This window comes from Equus caballus, chromosome 25, assembly GCF_041296265.1.
Source record: "Equus caballus isolate H_3958 breed thoroughbred chromosome 25, TB-T2T, whole genome shotgun sequence".
Lineage (NCBI taxonomy): Eukaryota > Metazoa > Chordata > Mammalia > Perissodactyla > Equidae > Equus > Equus caballus.
The window spans coordinates 13970400-13993361 of NC_091708.1; the positions used below are offsets into that span (position 1 = coordinate 13970400).

Genomic DNA, 22962 nt, shown 5'->3' on the forward strand with positions numbered 1-22962 from the left:
GGCAAACATGCTTTCTCTTTCTGCCTCTAATGCTTTTGTGCTTGCTTCTCCTTGCTGCTGGCGTGCTCGGGACTGCCTTTCCTCACCAGCGGAGTGGTAAGATCCACATATCAGGGGTGGGCTTAGGGGATGAGGAGAAGAGGCTGCTCTGCTTGCTCTGACACCACCGCCCTGGCTGCTTCTGGCCCCTCATTGAAGGGAGACTTGAGGGTGCTCCAGCCCAGCGCCCCAGGCGCCAGCCCTGGAGGGTGGGGCCAAACCTCTGAGTGATACAGAAGGCTCCTCTGCCTGACCTTTTCTCTGGACACATGTCTTCTATCCTGGAATAGTAGATGGCTCTGCTGAGGACAGGATTTGGGCTGGATCCTGTGTCCTTGCTACCAGTCTACCCATCTCTCTATTCCCAACAACTGAGATAACTTTCCCTGATGAAGTAGGTGTTCGCACAGGAGCCTGGAGTTTGGAGGCGAATTTCCATATGGAGACATGGCCCCTGTGTCGAGAGAGGCCCATAGAGTTGATATTCTCATCTCTTTCCTAATTCCAGATGCTTTAACAAGAATAAGGCTTCTTGGTGGGAACGGAAGTCAAGTCGAGTTGTTAGGAAAGCAAGCCACCAGATATGTCAGGAGCCAGAGGCTCCCGGAGGGTGCTGCGGAGCGGGAGGTGGGGAGGGCCCTGTAGGGGCTGGTTCCTGGAGGGCTGAGAGTGAGGATGTCCATCTGCTGGCACTCGGAGCCCTGGAGGCACTTGCAGGCCTATTCTTTCGGAGAGCTGCTTGATGGTGCATGGAAGGAACAGCCCAGAGGACCTCCAGGCACTTAGGAAGCTGCTGGAGCATCCAGCCGGACGTCATGGAGAACCGTGGGGTGGAAGGTGGGATGAAGGCAGGAGCAATCCTCGTGGTAGGACCGAGAGGCCCTAGTGAGCCTCTGGGTGAGGGTGAGGAGGAGGCCCCACCTGACTGAAAGGTTCTCTGAATTGCAGGGCGAGAAGGGCGAGCCGGGCACCATCCTGACGGGGGACGTTCCTCTGGAAAGGCTGAGGGGGATGAAGGTAATTATGTCACCAGACTCTGAAAGCATACATCCCCTTCGGTGTCCCATCTTTGTTTCTGCCACAAACTGTGTTCCTCTGAGTGACAAGTCCATATCTCCTGTTTCAGGGTGAACCTGGAGCGCATGGAGCCCCGGGACCAATGGTAAGCCCAGCTGGGACTGGGCTGGGGTTTGAAGCGTTTGTTGTACTTTGACTCAAAAGGATGTGGCAAAATGTAAGCATGTTAGGGGTAGGCTAACTGCAATTAAGGAAACATCTCAGTGATTTCGCCAATAGCACCTGAGTTCTCGCTCTTGCAGAGTCCACTGTGATTGTTTGGGTGTCTCCCCTCCAAGCAATGCCTCGGGGACCCAGGATGCCTGCATCCTGTGACTCGGCCATCTGGGGGACTCCAGGCCACGCTGGCATCTTCCAGCTAGCAGGCTGAGGTTGGGGAGTGAGGGGAGACCAACGAGGATGATGACCATCACTTTAGCACATTCTGCTGGCCAGAACTCACATGTCTAGGGGTGGTGCTCAGAAACGTGGCTTAGCTGCATGTCCAGGAAGGAGAGGAGAGCCGGCTGGTGGTGAGCACCCACGATGACACCGCAGGTCCTGCCTGCTGCAGATTGCCGCTGCCCAGGGAACCCCTCTAAAGGAACCCCAGAGAGTTTCTCTGGGCTTTTCGGATTCTGGCCCTGGGTCTGCTGCTCAGTGGCTGTGAGTTCCTGAGCAGGTTCTCTCCTCTCTCTGGGCTCTGTCTTCCCATCTGTACATGAGGGTGTTGAATTAGTGCTTGATGATATGATAGGGCCGTCCTGCCTCCTGCTCTGTCTATAACCCATTGGGGCTGCTGAACAGTTTTTAAGCCGGTTCTCTCCGGGATGAACCCTGAACTTCCCCGTCATCTATTCCTCCCCGAAGAACAAAGGGGACTCAGGCGTAGGACATCCCCTGTGGGTCAGACGCCGTACTGATGCTTCACCCAGATCGTCTCCTTTCATCCTCTCTGCCCTAAGAGGTGGATCTCAGAACCCCCATTTTATAGACGAGCAAACTGAGGTCAAAGAGGTTAAGTAACTTGGCCAGTGTCACACAGCTTGTGAGTGGCACAGGGGGATTTGAACCCAGCCTGTCAGGTTTTTCCCACCTTGCCCCACTGACTCCAATAAACAATGTCATTCTTCTGGAACGTTTTGGGCTGGAGAAACAGGGGGTTTTTTGGGTGAAGCTGGATCTCAGGCCTGGGAGAAAAGACGTCACATTTCTCTAAAAGACACGACCCTTGATGAGTGGACCATAACCTCCAAGGTGCATCCTTCAAAGGACCTTCTGAGGCCTTTGGTCCCTTCAGTCAGGCAGACTGGATGCCCTGGAGAGGGGGAGCTGAGGGCTAAGGCAGAGGGGGAGAGTCTTGAATTAACACTGGGTAACCACTTACTAACATCCAATGCCGTGGGTAACACCAAGAGTTGTTAGTAGTGGCCAGCGGGCTGCTGCACATGGCCATGGTGGGTGTTCCCACTGACGCTCGGCTGTGCACAGCTTGCCAAGCACAGACAGTAAGGGGGCACCTCCTTCTAATTTTCATAAAGATGCCATATGGGCTAGCTGTGGCCCTCATGACTAGTATGACTAATATAGCTAATAAACTCCATACAAACTCACTAGAGCCTTGTGACTCACGGCCGGTGGATCAGCATTGTCAGCATCACCTAGGAGCTTGTTAGAAATGCAGAGGCTTAGGCCCTACCCCAGACCTACTTGATCTGCATCTCGACAAGGTCCCCGATGATGCCTGTGCACGTTGCCGTTTGAGAAGCTCTGCACTAGACCATACCACCAAGTGGCCTGTGCCCTGTTACCTTTTCTCGCTTTTCTTTCCCTAAGAGTAACATGGGCTGGGTAATTTACATCCAGAGCCTGTATCAACTCAGTCTTTATTTGCCGTTCTCCAGGGCATGGCTGTATATGTCAATGACAGCAAGAAGAAGGGACTTGGAGGGCCCAGGCTTAAGCCATCATTCCCCACCCTCAGCCCCACGCCACCAGGAGACAGGGCAGACCCAGCCACAGGAGTGGGAAGGTGTAGACTGAGGGTGGACCTTGTTCTGGGAAGAGCTAGTGCATTGTATGCATCCCGGATGCCAGAAGGCATGAGGGTTCCTGTAGGAGGTTGGAACAGGTCGGTGGCCCTGGAAGCACGTGGACACGGAAAGCCAGCCCTGGAATGAATAGGGCCCAGTGGTCAGGGAATCCTCTGGAGGACTGGGGTGCCAGACCAAGATCCTGGTCTTAGGCTCTAGGAACCAAATCCTGGAGCAGGTCATTAGGCTGGGCTGGCATGAGGGCAGAGGCAGGGCTGCATTATTCCAGTGGGGGGTGTGCAGAGCCCTGGGACATGAGATGTAGAGCAAAGGTCCATATTCTGAGCTGGCCCAGCACCCCCTGCCTGGGAGCTGAGGCCCTGAACTGCTGACCTCTTCTCCTTTGTTAGCCCTGTCTGGCTGGGAGAGTTGGATCCAGAGTCTGGGATGGGCTGGAGCCTGCAGGAGGTGTGGGGTGGTAAGGCATTGAGCAGGTGCTTCCAGCTGAGAGCTGAGAGGCCAGGAGACAAGGAGCCAGCAGGTGGATTCTTCGTAATGGCTCCTTGCACTCCTTCCTCCTGTCAGTATTTCGTTGTCACCACGACCCACAAAGGCTGGGGCCCCCATCTCACTGACCTCTGAGTTTCTGTTCTTTTCCAATCTGGTATTTGTTTTGCCTCCAGGGACCCAAAGGACCGCCAGGACACAAAGGGGAATTTGGCCTTCCCGGACGACCCGTAGGTGTTGGCGTTCCTCAGATTGCATGTGAGGGGAGGACAGGTGGGCCAGGCAGGCCGGCGGGCAGTGGGTTTACTAAGGCGTCTCCTGTGGGTTTCAGGGTCGCCCGGGACTGAACGGCCTCAAGGGCGCCAAAGGCGATCGAGGGCTCATGATGCCGGTGAGTGCCACGCCCTCTCCCCAACCCCGCACCACCTGCGGCCGGTGTCCAGAGGACCGCGAGAGTGCCGGGTCCAGGGAGCAGGGCTGGGGGATGGAATGTTCAGGAATGTTCCTCCTCTTTCTCCACTGCCACTTCCAAAGATCCTCCAGCCCGGCCCTGTCCTCCGGCTGGCTCTCTGGAGGGTCCCTGCCACCAGAGGCACCTTGGTGGGGCATAAGCTTCCCCCTCCCGACCCTGGGGGGCGGGGGGTGAGGGGGGCAAGGCAATCGGGGCGTATGCAGGAATACTGGCTTCAAACCCCACGTCTTCAGACTGCAGGATAACATCCCGTCTTCCCTCGTCACGTGTCCCAGCGATTTCGCACATCACTGGGGTCTCAGCAGATGTTTGGGAGTGCGTGTCCAAGCCAGACCAGCTGCTTAGGGAGGGCTTCCCAAGGTGGCAGATGCCGGGGCATCAGCAGGGTCCAGGGTTGAAGAAAAGGAAGCCAGTGTTTATTGAGCACCTGCTGTTTGCCAGACACTCTACGAAGTGCCTTGAAGAACAGGATTTCCGTCTCCATGATAGCTATCCTGAGTGGCACTCTGTGGGATCCTTGTTTTGTGCAAGAGGAAACTGGGGCCTGTAGAAGTTAAGTGACCACCAAAGGTCACCCGGTCAATAGGCCCCAAGCTAAGATACAAATGCAGCTCTAAGTCTGGCCGCTTCTGTCTGCACCACACCACCTCCACTTTGTATAACCAGAGACCCAGAAAGGCGGTTTGACGGAGGCAGGGGCGCTGGCTCACACTCGGGGTGCCCGCTGGAGCTGCTCGCGGGGCAGCCCCCAATGCCTACCCTTAGTTCGGTCAGCGCGGCTTCCACGTGGCTGCACTCCTCATTCCTGCGCTTGGAGCCTCAGCCCTCCTGCTGCAAGGTCCTGTGAGGGCTCTGGGCTTGGGGGAGAAAACTGCACAGGGTTAGGCCAGACTGCCGGGCCTCGAAAAGCACTCTGCTATCTGGCAAGAGTTTGCTTTTATGTTTGCATTTATGAGGCACTCTCCCAGGTCCTGTCACATGAAGGACTCCCCTCCCTGCCCCTCCACACCAGGGGTGCGCTGATAGAGAGGTGGTAGGCTCAGTACCGGCTGAGCACTGCTCTGGGAGTCAGAGTCTGGGTTCCAATGTCTGCTGCAAATTGCTGTGTGACCTTGAGCAGGTCCCTCCGCCTCTCTGGGCCTCATTATCTCTGTTTGTAAACCAGGGGTAGTACTTGCTTTGCTGTCTCCCACATGGGTCACTGTGAAGATGCAGCCTGGTCACGGATGTAGACGTGTTCTGTGGAAGGGACTGGCCACCCATGGGAGAAGCTAATTGGCTCTAGAGGACCCTCGTTTCCTCATGGTGTCCCCAGACCCAGGGGGACGTATCCTGTAGCCGTTCCATGCTCACAACAGTGGGAACTCAGGAATGGCCCTCTTTTCTCCCTTCAGGGCCCACCTGGCTTACCTGGTCCTCCGGGTCCTCCTGGCCCCCCTGGAGCTGTGATTAACATCAAAGGAGTGAGTTGGGCTGTTGGGGGAACCTTCGTGGGGAGCGGGGAATGGGCCCCAGACTGGCCTCAGCTGGAGTCAGGTGTCCTGATGGCCTCTCATCTCTTGTCATTTCCCACAGGCTGTCTTCCCAATACCAATCCGGCCACACTGCAAAACGCCAGTAAGTAGCATATAGTCACCACCTTAAAGAGCAGGTTTGGCACAAAAGGCAACTCAGAGAAGACGATCAGTGCTTGTCTTGAGCCCCTTCTGTCTGTCAGTGTCCTCTTGGTGTCTTCTATCACCTACACATAGACCCTTCCGTGACTAGAAGCTTCTGGATAACACACCATGGCAGTGAAACATGCTGGATCTTCTAAGGGTGCACATGCTGACAGAGTGTTTCTTTTAACACAATCCAAAAAGCAGTGTCTTTTGTTATCATAACCACATTAGCTTCGTGCTTGGAGCAGTATAATAAGGGGGGAATAGACCCCTTAAAAATATAGATGGGGAAGAACCAGCAATTCCAGCCAGTGCTCTTTGCATTGGGAAATTTGGGCTAAAACCCAAAACTGACTATGTGCTGTCCTTCCCCAGTTGTCGTATTCCTGCCCAGCACACGACCCCGAGAGGCAGGGGTTCTCTCCCTCTTCATACCGAGAAAGCAAGCTGTGACTCAGACAGGTTTGCTGTTCCAAGGTCACGCAACTGGTGGAGCTGAGACCATCCTTCAAGTCCCCTGACCTCCGGGCAGCAGGGAGGGGCTCTGTGACCTCCAGGGGTCAAGCACGTGCCGGGTGGCCCAGCGAGTCAGTAACACTGTCCCTGAGGTCTCCTCTGTATCAGAAGTGTCCTCTTTCTGTGGGGAAACCCGGGGAGGATGGCCCTCTCCCTGTGCTCGGGCATTAGTCACAGAATTGTGCATAATCATTGTCTCATTCATTCAACAAATATTTGTTGAGTACTTACCAAGTGCCAAGTACTCTGCTGGGCCCTGGGGACACAGGGCGAACTAGACAGGCGTGGCCTCTGTTCTCAGGAGCTTGCAAATTACAGTTTAGAAAGATTCCTTGAAGTGGGTTCATAATTGATGCCTCTGGGGGAGTGGGGGATGAGGCTTGGGTCAGAGGCTTTAAAGTGACGCAGTTTGGCTGAGCATGTGCCTAGACATCTGTCACGTCTGAACTTTGAGGCACCCTGCGGCCCAGGGCCTCCAGGCCCTGGAAGGCAGAGGACAGGACCCACCTGTGTGACGGGACCACGGGCCTGCTGGCTCCCAGATCTACGTGAGGACAACAGCAACCTGGGTCATGCTGATGTCGATGGCCCGAAGGGAAACAGAAAATAGTGCCGGAGGACCCCTCTGCGAGATGGCTGCATCCCCCTCCTTATCGTACAGAAGGAGATACTGCAGCCCCGAGAGGCACAGGGCCCCTCTAGGTCCCACCGTGAGTCAGTGCCGGAAGCTCCCAGCTAACACGATTTTAGGCATCAGGGGACAGCTCTTGACAAACTTGAGAGGGTCCTGAAAGTGCTGCTGCACTTACCATGAGCTCTGCTAGGACCCTCTGCAGTAGCCATGGCCTTTAGGGCTCATGAGTTTACTTAAAAGAAGCCAAAGATGAGCTCAGAGCATTTTTGGTGGGTTTTTGATTTCACGTTGCCTAGCTGGACACCACAGGGACCGGGGCATGGACATGTCTTGGCTGGCTCTCAAAATGGACACTTGAAAAACAAATGCTTCCTCTTACATCCAGCATTTCATAAGCCCCTTCTTATTTCAGCCCCTTTCTAGCACTGTAACAATTTACAGCTCATGCCTGGAGTGGAGGGACCTTAGCAGCATAGCTGCAAAAGACCAGCTTGGCGCTGCAGCCTTCATCCTTAACTTAGAAATGTTTCTCCTGGACCATTCCCATCCCCATCTCCCATCTTCTCTTGCTGACCCCTTGAGCGTCTTGAGGCCCTCCACCCAAAAGCATAGGAAGATCCTGGCCCCAGAGGGTTCATTTGGATCCCACATATCATCTGGGAAAAGGTGAAGACGCATTATTAAAAGCAGAGTCACTGGTGGCTCTGTTTTAATAGATAAAGAAATGCAGGAATCTGGGAATGAACTGGGAAGGAATATTATCTTGAACAGCTTGGACTCCAGACCCCTGGCACTTAATGGGGAGTCCAGAATAGTGCCCCAATCTAATGATACCCCCCTTATTAATTACCACTACCACCAGCTCCTGTTGATTATGCTCATCCTTGATTATATACAGTAGCAAAGCTAACAGTTGACTCAGCCTCATGGCTGGATATGTTACTGGCTCAGATGCTTGACTTTTCACCTGAATCAGTCTTAATTGATAAGAAAGGAGGTGAGGATGCTCATGGTTGGCCAAGCCAACACTGCTGCGATTGGTTGTCTTAAAGCTTTGGGCTTCCCCTTTGCAGAGCTGTTCAGCTAAGAGGCCTCGGTCTGTCCACCCTGCCCAGCTACAGACAGGCTCCCCAATTGAGGGCCTGGAATGCTTGTGTGCTGAGGGCTGCTGGGGAGCTCAGGGCTTTTGGGGACTCCAGAACTAAAGGAAGACTTGACTCCATGACATTGCCCCTCCTGCCACAAGCTCCCCCCCACTCCCCCCGGACAGGGGATAGTGGCTACGTGCACACCTGAACATGTTTGCAATGTGTGACCTTGCCTTTCTCTCTCTCCAGGTTGGTACCACTCATCCTGGGAATTCAGAACTCATCACCTTTCATGGTACACACTCCCTTCTTCACCTGCTGTTTCTCTGGGACGTTTCCTGAGCCTCGTGACTCTGCAGAAAGTGGTTTCTGTTTGCCCATTGCTGGGCGTACCATAGACTAGGTGGTCAAGAAGGTCTGGCTCTGTGTGGCGGGAGCGATGGAAGCTGAGCCAAGGCTGTGAGACTAGGCACCTCTGTAGATCTTTGAATTCCTGTTTCCCAAGAGGTGTGAGAGATCCAGTGCTCGCAAGCCTGGAGATGGCGGCGCACAGTGTAGACGAGGTGGAGGGGCTCAGGCTCAGTGCCCCCACTGCTTGATGTTAGCCGAACCTCCTAGCTAGCAGATCTTGGCTCATCCTTGTAGGCAGCAGGAAGAACTGCCTTTGTCTGTTCATTTGTCAGTTTTTTCATGAAGCATCCTCTGGTTCCTTCACCTTGCTTAGTGCTGTCCTGTGCGCTGGGCTGAGAAAGATGAATCCTACTCTGTTCCTGCCACCCAGGTCCTTACACTCTGTTACGTGGAACTATTTAAAAAATCGTTATGATGTAATGAGCTAATGCAGGGGAGGGCCATGGGAGCTCAGAAGACTTCTGCGTAAGAGCGTTCCTGGGCCAGCGGCATCAGCATCTCCCGGAAGCTTGTTAGAAATGCGGAATCTCAGACCCAGTGCAGACCTGAATCAGGAGCTGCTTTTTAACGAGCTCCCGGCTGAAGTGTGTGCACAGAAAGTGTGAGAGGCATTGGCTTTGGGTTTTTGATTAGTGAGTTTGCTCAGCACATTCTGCAGGAGCCTATCTTCCACACGTCAGAGGGGCATAGGCCGGGAGACAGGAGCCTGCTCTGGTCCCCCGCCCCCACTCACCCTGTCACGCCATTTTTCCCCTTTAGATTGAAGAGTCTGAACACTTGTAGTTTCCACAGGGGAGGGTCTTCTTTTTTCCAATACTGACTCCTGGCTTGGCTCTGTCACCCCCGGCCGGCTAAGGGGTGGTTCTCCCTCATGATATCTGGCCCCATGAGTGGGTTTTCTCATCGCTTTTGGTTACAAAGTCCAGGCTGTTCTCACACTGCATGCTCAGATCCAGTTCAAGGCTCTCCCTTCCCCTGGTGCAAGGTGGACCTTTGGGAGAGGGGGCACAGCTGGATTTGCTTTCTCACATCCCCAGCGGTTCCTTCCCTATGGGCCTCTCTGGGGGAAAGCAGAGGGAACAGATTCTTCTGGATGAGACAACCTCTGTGAGCCTTTGTCCTCCCACTTACTTGTGGGTGATTACTCCTGCTCCAGGCGAGCAGCCACGTGAGCTCAGTGTCCCCTTCTCTGGGCATGGTCTATGGTCTCCCTGTGGGTGAGTGGAGGCCCCTTGACCCCCCGTCCAAGACCTGGCTCCACATGCTCCCCAGCGACGGTGAGGCCTTGCCAGGTACGATTGCATCTCTCAATCTCTCAGCATCATGCCTCCAATATGCCCATTCCTTCTCCCACATTGCAGAAGCCTGAACCCCCAACCTCGTCTGCAGTGAGTGCCCCCATCTCCAGGCTCGAGCGCTGGTCGCTGGTCTCTTGTCTCTTGTACCTCTTGGGAACCAGGAATTCAAAGATCTAGTGTCCACCCCACCCATCGAGGTGGGGAAAGGGGGTCACTTCCCTTCCCAAACACTGGACTCCCAGAAGGCTCCCTCCCTCCGTGCCCCTTTCCCATATAAAGAGCTAGGAGAACAGATGTGCCGTAATGCCGTTTCTGCCGAAAGTGCTCCTCACAAGTCCTGTGGGGAGGTGGGGGTGCTGCACAATGGGGTTCTTCCAGCTTTGTAAGTGAACACTTAGCCCCCTTATTTGCTGTCTGCGGGCACTCCTGGCAGGTTCCTCTCCGCGCCTTGCACACTGTGCTGCACAGGCGTAGTTGAGATGGGACCAGAAGCTTGACTTGGTGTTGAGCCTCAGGCTACGTGCATGAAGCCGGCCAAGAGAGAGTAACCGGAGCCTCCGCTGGGCTCCCACCACACACTGCTGGCATCTCAGAGGCTTACTCCATCCTGCCTCTCATTGCCCTTCGCTGGGTCTGTCTCCCCAATGAGACTGAGCTTTTCAAGGTCAGGACTTGTCTGCGCATCTGCCTCTGCCCTCGCCACCGTTTAGCAGGGATTTTCCACCCTGTGACTTCCTGATAGCCCTTTGTTTGTCGAGTGCACTTTGCTAAAGGGGCTCAGTTTGAAAACATGTCTCAGAAATATTTTATATGGAATGAAGGTGATTTTCTACTAACTTTTTTTTAAATGTGTGTGTGTTTGGTGGCAGGTGTTAAAGGAGAGAAAGGATCCTGGGGTCTTCCTGGCTCAAAAGGAGAAAAAGGCGACCAGGGGGCCCAGGGACCACCAGGTATTCCAACTCCTGTTCTGGGTCTTGCCTTTGATTTTTGTTCCCGAGAAATCCAACAGAGCCAGAAAGTAAGACCGGTTACATTACGACCTCGACTGCGAACTCCGTGGAGCTCTAGAGAGACCCAGCCACGGGCAATGCGTGCCCAGGATGCAGCATCGTCAGGAGAGCCCGGAAGTTCCAATTGTTCATGCTTCACATCCAAAACGAGGCCCACAGAGGGCCGGGGACGTGCCCAGGATCCACAGTGTCTGGGTTTCGGGGCCTGGACCAGGAGTGGGTTCTGCCTCCAAGCCCAGGGCCCTTTCTGCTAGCTAAACCAAAGCAGGGGCACTTCCGCTAGGAAATAATGATGGTTGCTGACTTGGTTGCCAACTTTTATTTTAAATTTCTGAGGTTATGACTGTGAATTTTACAAAGTGTTTCTTTTTCAGGCCCTCCAGTGGATCCAGCCTACCTGAGACATTTTCTGAACAGCTTGAAGGTGAGTATTTCTCTACTAAACATCTGGCCTGTGTTTCAGGTTCTTGGGCTGATGTCAGAGACTGGTTCATCCTGGGTTCCCTGAATGTTCTGTGCTTTCAGGGGGAGAATGGAGACAGGGGGCTCAAAGGAGAAAAAGGAGACTCTAACGGTGACTTCTTGGTGTCAGGCCCTCCTGGCCTGCCGGGAAATCCAGGCCTGGTTGTGAGTAGTGATGCGTCCACGTCGTCTTCCTCAATGAGTCACGGCTTTCCCTGGTGCCCCCTGAGGTGCCTAGGCAGATGGGGAGCAGGGTTCAGTCACAGCACCATAGCTGGAGGCAGGCCTGGGCTTCGGCCTCCCTACCCCATACTTGTTTACTGATGGGGAGCTTGGCTGGAGCCCACGGAGGAAAGGAGCTGGCCAAGACCATATCCATTCAGGTGACTACCAGGTCACTAACCACACTGCCTTACTCATGTCAATGGTGGACAGTTCCCTTAACACGAGGAGTTATTAATGGTGAGCACATCAGATCATGGAGGCAGAAGGGAAGGTGTGGGAGATATTTTTAGAGGGGCTATTTGATTCTTCTGCAGTGTCATCAGAGAAGGAGTCCCTAGATAGGCTCCGTCTTCTAAGGATGCGAAGTTTCTCCAGGTCACCAAAGATAAATGCAAGTGATGCCTCCAACAAGCTTATGACGGGATCTTTGACCCTCAGGCATCACGAGCAAACTCTAATCCCAGAGCTCACCCTGCGGGTAGACCCAGCAAAGCCAGCAGACCAGGGTTCCACTTCTGCTTCTGCTGCTAATTTGCATTGAGACCTTGGGCGAGCGTTTTCTCCTCTCTAGGCCTCAGTTTCTTCATCTGTGAAGTGCAAAGGCTAAACTAGGTGATCTCTAGGGCCCTTCTGAGTCCAGGGTTCTCTGGGGTTCTCTGGAGTGTCATTCAACATAATGACTGAGCTGCTGCTCACCTGAATTGTGCCCAGGATTGAGGATAATGATAACAATAGCTGGTGTTTATTGACTTCTTACAAATGTCCTCATAAAGAATGGACAGGACTTGTGGTGGTTAATGCTGTTTTCTCTCTTCTGCTACTGTGCACTTGCCTTGACAGGGCCAGAAAGGGGAGACCGTCATCGGGCCCCAGGGACCCCCGGGTGCTCCTGGCCTGCCTGGGCCACCTGGATTTGGAAGACCTGGTTCCCCTGGGCCACCGGGACCCCCAGGGCCACCAGGACCTCCGGCTATCCTGGGAGCAGGTTAGTACTGTGGGTGGTGCCCTCCTTTATGCAGCCCCTGCTGTTCTGCTCAGGGTCACCACATCTGGGTGGCATGTCAGAGCCACAGTGACAGAGGGCTGTTTCCTGGTTGGAGGCTTCTTCCTCTGCTTTTTTAAAATTGAGATATAATTCATAGACCAGAAAATTCACCCATTGAAAGTGTACCATTCAGTGATTTTTAATATACTTACAAGGTTGTGCAACCATCACCACTATCTAATTCCGGAACATTTTCATCACTTCAAAAGAAACCCTATTCCAATGAGCCATCACTCCTCTTTTCCTCCTCCCCCCAGCCTCTGTAAACCACGAATCTACTTTCTATCTCTATGGATTTGTCTCTTCTGGACATTTCTTGTAAATGGAATAATGCAACGTGTGGCCTTTTGTGTCTGGTTTCTGTCACTTAGCGTGATGTTTTCAAGGTTCATCCATGTTGTAGTGTGTCAATACTTCATTCCTTTTTATATACCTTATGGACATTCCAGTAATGTACAAGTTTTTGTGTGGACATGTATTTTCAGTTCTCTTGGTTATAGACGTAGGAGTGGAATTGTCGGTCAGACATATAATTATTCTATGTTTAACTTTCTGAGCAACCACCAGACTGTTTTCCAAAGTGACTGCAACATTTTGTATTCCCCCTGGCAGTATATGCAACTTCCCATTTCTCCTCATCTTCGCCAACACTTGTTGTTATTATATTTTTTTTATTCTAGCCATCTAGTCATGCAAAGTGATATCTCATTGTGTTTTGATTTGCATCTCCCTAATGACTAATGATGTTGAGCATCTTTTCACATGTGGATGGAAACTTCTTGGCTGCTTTGTTGATGCCTGGCCTTATGGACTTGAGGATCAGCACTGAGTCTGGCTCTCTATGTAAAAATCTCTTCACTCTTTGGTGCCACAGTCCCTCAAATGAGAAATGGGTGAAATAGAAGAAAAATCTCCATTTATTGAATATTTACCAACTGCCAGGCACTCTACTAGTCACTTCACTGCATTATTTTATTGAATTCTCACAAAGCCCTTCAAGGAAAGTGTTAGTATCCCCATTTTACAGATGAGGCAAGTGAGACCCAGAGACGTTTAGGAACCTTTCCACAGTCGCACAACTAATAAGTGGCACCAACAGGATTAGGACCCAGATCAGTGTAGCTCCAAAGCCTGTATTCTTTCCGCTATGCCAGTGGTGGGATATAATAATAGCAGCAATAATAGCATGAATGCATCATTTCCTGTTGTTTGGGTTGGCATGAGCCAGATGTGGTGGAAGCACACCTGGGAGGAGACCTCCAGTGTCTGGGGCATCGGGAGAACTTTACACAGGAGGTGACGTTGGGGTTGGGGCTTTAACTTAGTCTTGGATCTTTTGGCTGCAAGTGACAGAAATGTCGCTCAAACTAGCTCAAGCAAAAGGGAAATTTCTTGGATGTGAAGCAGAGGATCAATTTGTGGGAGGGGCAGACCTGCAGCGGGACCTCAGCTTCAGCCAGAACCAGAGATTCATCCCCTGCGAGGATTCTCTGGCCGTCTCTCGTCTCCGCTTCTCTCTGTATGCTAGCTTCATGCTGCTTCGCCACAGACCACATCCTCTGCACGGCGGGAAGGAAGCTTACCAACAAGGTACAGCTCCCACTGTCAGCGAGAAATTCCGGCCTTCTTTCTCAGCGTTAGTTTGAAAAGTCTCGGGGTGGGGCAGGTGCTGGGGCAGGATTCTGATTGGCCTGTCCTGGGCCAGATGCCCAACCTTGGACCGGTCACCTGTGGCCGGGAGGTAGGGTCACATGAGAATATGGCAGCTCCTTTTGGAACCAAATGGCTGTCGAGGTGAAGGGGAGGATCCCAAGAGATGATGAGGGGCTGGTCCTGCAAAGAGAGAAGGTGCTGGATGGATTAAAACCAGAGGTGCCCACGTGGCCTTGAGGGATGAGTGGGAACTGCAGGAGGTGGAGGGACGTTCCAGGGCGAGTACAGGATGCAGGGAATCTGTTGCCCACGGTAACCCTACGCTGGGGGCCCAGGACTCCTTGCTCCACTGAAAAGGATTGCCTCTCACATGATGTATGTAGCAGTTCATAGTGTACAAAACACTCTCATATCCATTATCCTATTCAATCTTCACAGCAACCCTGGGAGGGGGGTGAAATGGGTACCACTCTAAACTCATTTCACGGATGAAGACACTGAAGCTCAGAGAGGTTAAGAGGCTCGCTCAAGGTCACGGTGCTAGTAGGACACATGGCAAGAGTCCCAATCTAAGTCCTCTGACCCTCTATGCCCTAGACATTCACCACCTACCTATGGGTTTTCAAGCCCTGTGCTGGAACTGCAAACTTGCTTGCATTGACCTGAAAATTTTCATATCCTAATTTTACTGGGACTTGGAAAAACCCTGAACTCTGCCAAGAGCTTTGCAGCTTTTGGAGGGACGGGGGATGGGAGAGGAAGGAGGAGAGCAAAGGAAAGGTGTAGTGATACTTCTTCGCGTTGGCCTTAGGGAGGGCCTTTCGTTGGGGATCTACGGACTCCTGGAGAACTCAAGGACGTGCCTCAGGGATCTCTCAATCCACTGACACTTTTTGTAGACGTGTGTGTGTGTGCACATGTGCACGTGCACACTGGGGAGAGGGCAGTAGCGTTGACCTGCTTTTTAAGCTAAACTCTTTAAGCTGTGACTCTTCAAAAGCTCAGAACCCTGGGTGAACGCCCTGCAATTTGCCAAGCACTTTCCTAGTTGTTATTTTACTCGGTTCTCAGTGAAGAAGAAAAGCCTGCTTACATTCACAGAGGAGGAAACCGGGATTCAGAGAGCTTGCTCTTTCCCCAGGATCACACAGCTGGAAACTGACGAACTGGGGACTTGAGTCCATGTCTCCAGGCCCCTGGGCCAGGCTCCTGTCCCTGCACTCCCTGCCCTCCTCCTGCAGCCGCCCCTTTACCTTCCGAGGCCCTTCCTAAGCCTGCTGGTGCTCACCTCTCTGCAGTGGTTACTTCACCTGGGCTCTTGGGTGAAAGAGGTTGTAGGATTCAGGACATTTTTGGATGCAATTGACAGAAAACTCAGCTCAAACTGGCTTATACGAACACTGAAGCAACACGAATTTATTCACTTGTAAAACTGGAGAGTCCTAGGCATGGCTTGATCCAAGGCCACAAGCAGGAATCCCAGCTCCTCCCCGAACCAGCCAATGTGACTGAGTCCTGCTGGGCCCAGAGCTCCCGAGACGTGGCCGCAAGGTGTGAGCTTTGCGGCACTGCACTGGGGTTGCGCCCGCCCCCCTCAGGGGACCGCTGACACCTGAGGCATGTGTCAGAGCGTGCTTTTTGTAACTTCCCTTTTCTGCTTTGTTTTAGCCGTGGCACTTCCAGGCCCGCCTGGCCCTCCAGGACAGCCAGGACTTCCCGGATCCAGAAACCTGGTCAGTATTACTGTCAATGTGTGTTCATCCTTCTGCTTTGGATGGGTTTCCTTAGAACTTCAGCTACAGTGTTTAGGGGCTGGCACATCTTTTCTGTTGGAGTTAGATCTCCATGACAATATAATTGGTCCAGTTCCACAAACAGAGAGTATTTATTATCTTTTTGGATGACTTATTAAGTAAAAAGATACAGAATACAAAATTATTTGTGATTCCTTAATTGACTAAACCGTAACAAGAACCAATCATCTTACATCATAAAACATAAGCCAAGGAGGGTGAAAAATAGCACCCCGGGCCGTGTGCTGTTCAGATCTACCCTGGGTGGTTCAGCCGTCTCCATTCTGCCGAAGGATGTCTCTTGTACGTTCATCACCCTGCAGATCGTTCGAACAGGGTGTAGCGTGCAGAGATTTTTATGACGCACAGAAAGAGGGACAGATGCCTCACGAGGATGTCAGGAGTCCTCGGAACGCTCCTTGGTCTTGGCTGGATATCCGGCTGCCAAATGAAGAACCATGCAGTGGTTGATGAATTCTGATGGTTGGTGCCTTTGGGGAATTTGAAAGCCATGTTGATACACAAAGTCATTATCTTCAAGGCTAAGTGAAAATTAATTTTTTATAATTTTTCTCAGTTGAAATGAAAAATCAAAGCTCTCTTGGCTGGTATTTCTTTGAGACTTGATGCTTTTCGATAGACTTTTGCAGCTTTCATGTCTGCTCCTGGATAGGCCAAGATGGCTGTCTAATCTTTGGTGGTTTTCTAGACAGAAAAATTAAAGACCCTCACTTTCGTTGCGTATTTAATATTGGGACGACCCAGCTAGGCAAAAAGATTCAAGACCCCAGTAGACTTGCTCATTTGCTTGTATTTCTCATTCCAAATGAAAGCAAATGTGAAACTCTTTCAGAAGCAGCGTGAGAGAACCCATTTAACAATGTCACTGCCACCGAGCTGCTCACAAAAACGGCAGTGGCACAACTTACCGGTGATTTTGCCAAATCCAACACCCAACAGAGCAAACTCTGTTTACGGGTTTGAAATGGCCTTGAACTCGCAGAATATTATCGTCTTTGTTTTAATTCATTTATTATAATTTAGATTTGTGTTTCAAGATAATTCATGCTTTTGTTCCGTCAAAGAGAATGGCTTTGGGCATTAATGAAATGGTATATCTCTGTATGGCACAGTGAGCCTTTTCATCGACTATGAAGGCATGGCTCGTATTTGACTTTACAAAGAGACCAGTTTTTCAAATGGTGCCACTTCTCTAAGGATGCCTGCAGTATTTGGAATTTACAATTGTCTGGCAGGTTACAGCATTTAGCAGCATGGATGACATGCTGCAGAACGCGCATTTGGTGATAGAAGGGACATTCATCTACCTGAAGGACAGCGCTGAGTTTTTCATTCGTGTCAGAGATGGTTGGAAAAAATTACAGGTAATTTTTAAACTTCCTTTAAGAAACTGCCTCCAGATGCCCTCTAAAAATAACACTCTGCTCCTGTAAATGCCATTTTTCTGTTGAAACTAGGCAAACAGTTTCTAGCTGATGTCTCATTTTCAATGTACTTTTTTCCTTAAAGCTGGGAGAACTGATCCCCATTCCAGCCGACAGCCTTCCGCCCCCTGCGCTTTCCAGCAACGTGAGTGGTTTCCCTGCCTTGCTTCTCGCTCCTTCGTCAGCATGTCCTGAGTCCCCTTGGTATCCAGCACCCAGCTCCCCAGTCTCTGGACAGCCAGCTCTGCAGAGTTCAGTATCCGGTGGGAGCCCAGAAATTACCAAGTGCCAACAGAACGTTCTCACAACAGAGTAGAGGGCGAACTGGACCCCAAGGCTGGAGACATAGTGTTCCCATGTTGTAGCTGAGTTCTCTTGGGCAAGGGGCGTCCTCTTTTTTGGCCTCAGTTTATTCATCTGTGAAATCCTTGGTCGGCATAAGCCATCTCGAAGAACCCTTTAATTTTTGACACTCTAGGAGTTCTTTGCCTGAGAAGAACATTGATAACTTACAATGTCCATTTTTTAACCCTATGGCAACCCCTTGAGGCTGGTACTGTCATCCCCATTTTGCAGATGAGGAAACTGAGGCTCTGGAGAGTTGACTCGTTCTATTAAGTGAATGAGTTGGCTATAAAACAAGGGTCTTCTGCTTCCTTGCTTCAGTGCCCTTTCTAAAAGACTTGAGAATATCCCCTCCCTTTCTGAGGATCATGTTTTCATTTGAGCATGAAACTCTTCAATTAAGAGTGGCCCAAGGACGAGGGCAAACTATTTAAAGTAGCTTCTCAAGAAACCTGTGCTTGCAGCTCCCTGTGCCCTGAAGAACAGCTGGAATGCGTGTTCAGAACTGTTTGTTTTCCTCTTTTACCCAACAGCCGCATCAGCCTCAGGTTCCACTGACGTCTGTTTCCAGTGTCACTTATGAGAGGCCTGCAGTAAGTACAGTTCAGGCATTTATTCTGCAAAGGCTGATGTGTGTCTACGGCGTGCCGGGCCCCGTGCTTGTACACAGTTCCTACCCTCAAGATGCATGCAGACTAGCAAAAAAGCAGGCAGAAAGTAGACAGTTCCAATACAGCGTGCCAAGTTTAGGAGAGACAGACAGCGGATGCTGGGGTGTGAGGAATGTCAAGGACATCTGCCTTCTAGGGGAGGTGACCCTTAAACTAAGACCTAAAGGACAGTGGAGAGCCGGTGTGAGCCAGGAGGGAGGAAGAGAGTAGGAATTCCAGGCAGAGGGAGCATGGAACAGAGGTGTGGGGAGGCAAGGGGAAGTGCTGCCCAGGTCTGTAGTTGCAGGTATTGTAGTCTGGCTGAAGGAGACGTGTTGAAGGCAGAGAAGGGAGAAGTGTAGTCTGCAGAGGTCGAAGCCTAGTCATCAAGGGCCTATAAGCTAAGCTGAGAACCTAGACCTTTTCCACTGGGCAGTGGGGAGTAATGAAGGGTCTTAAGCAAGAAAAGGATGTATAAGATTGGCATTTCGGAAATTGCTTTGGTTACAGTGCACAAATGGATGGGGGGGGACAGGACCAGGGGCCCAAAGACTGGTTAGGTGGCTCCCGTACTGTGTGACCTAGGATTATACAGCAGTGAACATGTAGAGACCGGCAGATGCGAGAGAGTTAAGGAGGCAGGGGTGACAGCTTTGGTCGTTGATTGCATGTGGGGCAGTGAGGGTGAGGGAGATAGGAAGGATGCTCAGGTTTCTGCCGGGGTGGTCGAGTGGTGATGGTTTCCTTTGCAGAGATCGTTCTGTTGCTGGGATTAGAAACTCTCCCTCTGTTCCTTCGCTAGCTTAAGTGAAGATCTTGTTCAAATAATTGCAGGAAGCTCATGGAACTCAATTGCAGAAAGTACAACAGGACCTGTGGACTCTGTCCTCCCCTCCACCCCGACCCCGTCACCCAGACATAGGTTACATCTACAGAGCTTGCACACGCCTTTGGGTGGCCATGGCACGCATCCTGGCCCCGGCCTTATGGGGCCTTCCAGCTGCAGAGCCCAATACCGCCTGACTCAGTTCAGAGTCTCGGGAGAGAGAGTCTATGTGGGTCGGCTTGGGACAGCTGCCCGCTCCCAACCAAATCAAAAGTGGCCAAGAGAATGAGATGCAATGGCCTAAGGCCACTCTTTTTAGCAAGTGTTGTAGGGGCACTTTCAAGAACAAGGCATGGGCTTGGCAGACACCAGAAACACATTTCCTGTAGGGCTGCCATTCACCAAGCAGGAACTCACTTGGGGCGGAGTGAGTCAGAGGTGCCTGTGGGGCATCTGAGTGGAGACTGCCAGGAGAGAGTGGGATATGGAGGCGTGAAGCCTCGCAGTGGGTCTGGTCTTGGGATCTAGACTTAGGAGTCTACAGCAGAGCTGTGGCAATTGTGCTGGGTGGTCAGGTTCCCTAAAGAGAATCTGCACGTGAGAGGAGATTGGACCGTGAGAAGCAAAAACAAAAGGGAACTGAAGGAAGAAATATGAGAAGAAAACTGAGAGGCCAGAGCCAGAGAGGAAGAATGAAGGTCAAGCAAGGTGGAAGCCAGCAGGGTCAAATGCGGCCACGAGGTCCACTGAAAGAACTAGAAGGTGTCCTTCAAATTTAGAATGTAGAGACAGGCATTCCTATAGTGTAGGGGGCCGCCAACCAGCCTCTAGTTGTCGAGGAGTGGGTGGGAGGTAAGGAAAAAGAAGCAAGTGTAGGTAACTCTTCAAAAAGTTTAGCTATGAAGGGGAGACATGAGGGCAGTAGCTAAAGGATTTTTACAATAGTATTTCATAGATTCTAAAGTAATATATATTCATTGTAGAAAATTTGGACAATGAATAAAAAGAATGGAGAAGAAAATAGTAAATCTCCTCTAATTTCACCAAAACCACAGCCATCCACAAAATAACCATTTTAACATTTGGTTGTTGAAAAGTTATCATCTTTATAAAAATGATACTTATTCATTCTAAAAATGTTCCAGCAGTGAGAGACATACAACCACGAATGCGCGAACGCTCTTGAGCCCACCCTTGAGAAAGGGCCATCATTCCAGCCGTTTCTCTATCTCCTTAAAGGAGAGGTGGGCATGGTGGACCTGCAGGCAGGGCAGCCGTGCCCTCCCGCTGCGCCTTTCCCAGGCGTCCCCTGCTGTCGGGGAAGCTGCGTTCCATCAAGGCTCCTTGTGACGGCCCTTGGGTGGGGCCCTCGGAAGCACACTGGTTGGAGGGTGATGAGACCTTAGGGCCTCTCCCCTTGGGTACTGCAGTCTGTAGATACGATGCAGAGCAGTATAGCCAGGCGGCAAGGGCATCAGAGGGCCAGGGTTGTCTGTGGGGCTCAAAGTCTGGTGGCTTGGAAGTGGTCGTGATGAGTGAGCAGTGTGCTGACGCCCCAGGCCCTCGCTAAGGGCTGGGAATGTAGGTGCATATAGTGCTGCTGCTGGGGGGGCCACAGGGGAAGCCTCGTCTCAGTGGGTGGGGGGGTGCTGGACCTCTGTCTAGCACAGTGATAAAGGCAGAGCCAGGGATGAATAAAAAAGGAACTGGGGGAGGTAGCAGGCTTGGAGTCTGTCCTCTTCAGAATGGGAAGGAAAGGGGTGGTGAAATGGAGAAAAATGTGCAGAGAAGTGCACGGACTGCACCGGGCAGTCTGGACATTGTGGTTCACGGCCAGCTGTGGCCCACTGGCTGGAGATATACACAGACTTTGTTTGGACATGAAGGCCGTGCGGAAATGGGGAGAGAAGCACGACCACCTCCTGCCCACCACGTGGGGCTCCTTTCATGTCCTGTGGTTCAAAATGCTCTCTTTTCTGGAGACTCCGGCCCAGGTCCTGCACCAGCCCTGCCAGCCCCACGCTGACGAGATAAAAGTTCTGCTGAGATGAGGCTGAGGAGGAGGGCCACTGCTCCTTGATCCGACGTGTGTTCCAGAGGGTGCAGCAGACGGGGCCGGGAGAGGAGGCTGTAGGGAGGGCTGAGTTTGGGGAGGGAAAGTGTGGGAGAAAACAGACTAGACAACGGCTTTGATTTGGGCTGCTGACCAGGGTGGCAGAATTACGGCAGGACCCCTAGTTTCCCGGAGGGTCTCTCCCAGCAGTCTGAGTACTAAACATCACCACCTTTTGCTTCTATGCCTGTTCCCTCTGGGCCCTCGCCATCAGCCCAGGCCCCTTCGGGAGGTGGAAGAAAAGGCAGCTGGCAGATAGCTGGGCATAGCTCTGGGGTCCGGGGCCAAAGCCAGCTAAAACTGTACTGGAAACGGAACTGGGGGCAGACCCAGAAGTCTCCAACAGATGAGCTGCCTGCAGGCTGCATTCAGATCTCTGTAATGCTTTATTTGGTCCAGTGTTTTGTTTTGTTTTCTCCTGTGTGGAGGAAATTTCTACCACTCTGCTCGGAGAGCGGAAACAGGCTGCTTTGGGAATTCTGAGCTCTCCTTCCTTGGAGATGGGCAGGCAGGGACTGGCACTCCAGCAGCAGGTAGAGGTTGAACAGGGTGTCGTCTAGTGTGCTTCCGTCCCAAGGAGTCTGGGGTCTTGTTGGGAGCGTGAGATGGTTGTGGGGTTGGACTTACTTTTACCTCCTTAGCTGCTCTGTCTTTTCTCTCATTTGCTTTTTCCAGCTGCACTTGGTTGCTCTGAACACGCCATTTTCTGGGGACCTTCGAGCTGATTTCCAGTGCTTCCAGCAGGCCAGGGCTGCGGGCCTGTTGTCCACCTACCGAGCGTTCTTATCCTCCCATTTGCAAGATCTCTCCACAGTCGTGAGAAAAGCGGAGAGATACAGCCTTCCGATAGTGAACCTCAAGGTACCAATAAATATTGTTCCCAGTGCTTCCGCATACATTGATCTCCACAGGGACTGTAGGCAGGTGCCATGTCCTGACATCATTAGAAGTGTGCTGGTGCGAGACCCAGCCTGGCCCTGATTCGCCGTGTGACTTTGGGTGGGTCACTTTCCCTCTCTGTGGCCCAGTTCCCTTGTATTTACCATAGCCCTTCCTGCTCGGATGGCTTATGACTCTTAGAGCAGACAAGAGGAGCCATAATAACCTCTTTCATTTACATAGCTTTTTAATTTGTTTACAAAGCACTTTACATCCATTATCTTAAAAAATACTTTCAATAGAAAAGGGAGTTATTTTTGTCTCAGTTTGTCAGATGAGGAAACTGAGGCCCACAGGGAGAAAGCACTTTGCTCGAAGTCACTACAAACTAGAATTAGTTTCCTTGACTCCCGCGTTGGGGCTCTTGGTTCCACCCCAGGATGCCTTCTACAGGGCATGGACTGAGTGGCACCAGAGAACAGCTGGTGAGCTCTGGTCCCAGAGCAGACCACCTGGCTCTGCACCCTGGTTTGCTGCTCTCTGCGCATCTGAGCTGCCAACGGCTGGCAGACGTTTTGCTGCCCTCGTTTACCTGCAAGGCAGGGTCTCATAGGATTCCTCAGTTATGCCAGGTCCCTACAGAGGGACAGTGCTGTTACTGCTCACATGCATCCTGGGTTCTGACCTCTAGCTGGCTCTCAAAGGTACTGTGAGACCCTTTGGTCTCTGTGAGGCCAGCACTCGAATTTGGAGCCTTGAGGCTAGCAAGTTCCATCCTGACCCCACACCCAGCATTTCCAT

At 51.9% G+C, this 22962-nt stretch overlaps 1 protein-coding gene across 3 annotated transcripts in view; it reads left to right on the plus strand.

The window, feature by feature from the left end:
• The window catches only part of COL15A1 (collagen type XV alpha 1 chain), a 102207-nt gene that overhangs the window by 76550 nt on the left and 2695 nt on the right, over nucleotides 1–22962 (plus strand). For all 3 annotated transcript variants that reach the window (XM_023629739.2, XM_070250832.1, XM_005605653.4), the window contains 16 exons: nucleotides 988–1056; nucleotides 1166–1201; nucleotides 3812–3865; nucleotides 3967–4026; nucleotides 5502–5570; nucleotides 5683–5724; nucleotides 8256–8301; nucleotides 10585–10665; nucleotides 11100–11149; nucleotides 11251–11352; nucleotides 12253–12397; nucleotides 15779–15843; nucleotides 17160–17288; nucleotides 17434–17493; nucleotides 18227–18286; nucleotides 21958–22143. In XM_023629739.2, coding sequence (XP_023485507.1) covers nucleotides 988–1056; nucleotides 1166–1201; nucleotides 3812–3865; nucleotides 3967–4026; nucleotides 5502–5570; nucleotides 5683–5724; nucleotides 8256–8301; nucleotides 10585–10665; nucleotides 11100–11149; nucleotides 11251–11352; nucleotides 12253–12397; nucleotides 15779–15843; nucleotides 17160–17288; nucleotides 17434–17493; nucleotides 18227–18286; nucleotides 21958–22143 — 1254 coding nt within the window. The remainder of the gene's footprint in view (nucleotides 1–987; nucleotides 1057–1165; nucleotides 1202–3811; nucleotides 3866–3966; nucleotides 4027–5501; nucleotides 5571–5682; nucleotides 5725–8255; nucleotides 8302–10584; nucleotides 10666–11099; nucleotides 11150–11250; nucleotides 11353–12252; nucleotides 12398–15778; nucleotides 15844–17159; nucleotides 17289–17433; nucleotides 17494–18226; nucleotides 18287–21957; nucleotides 22144–22962) is intronic.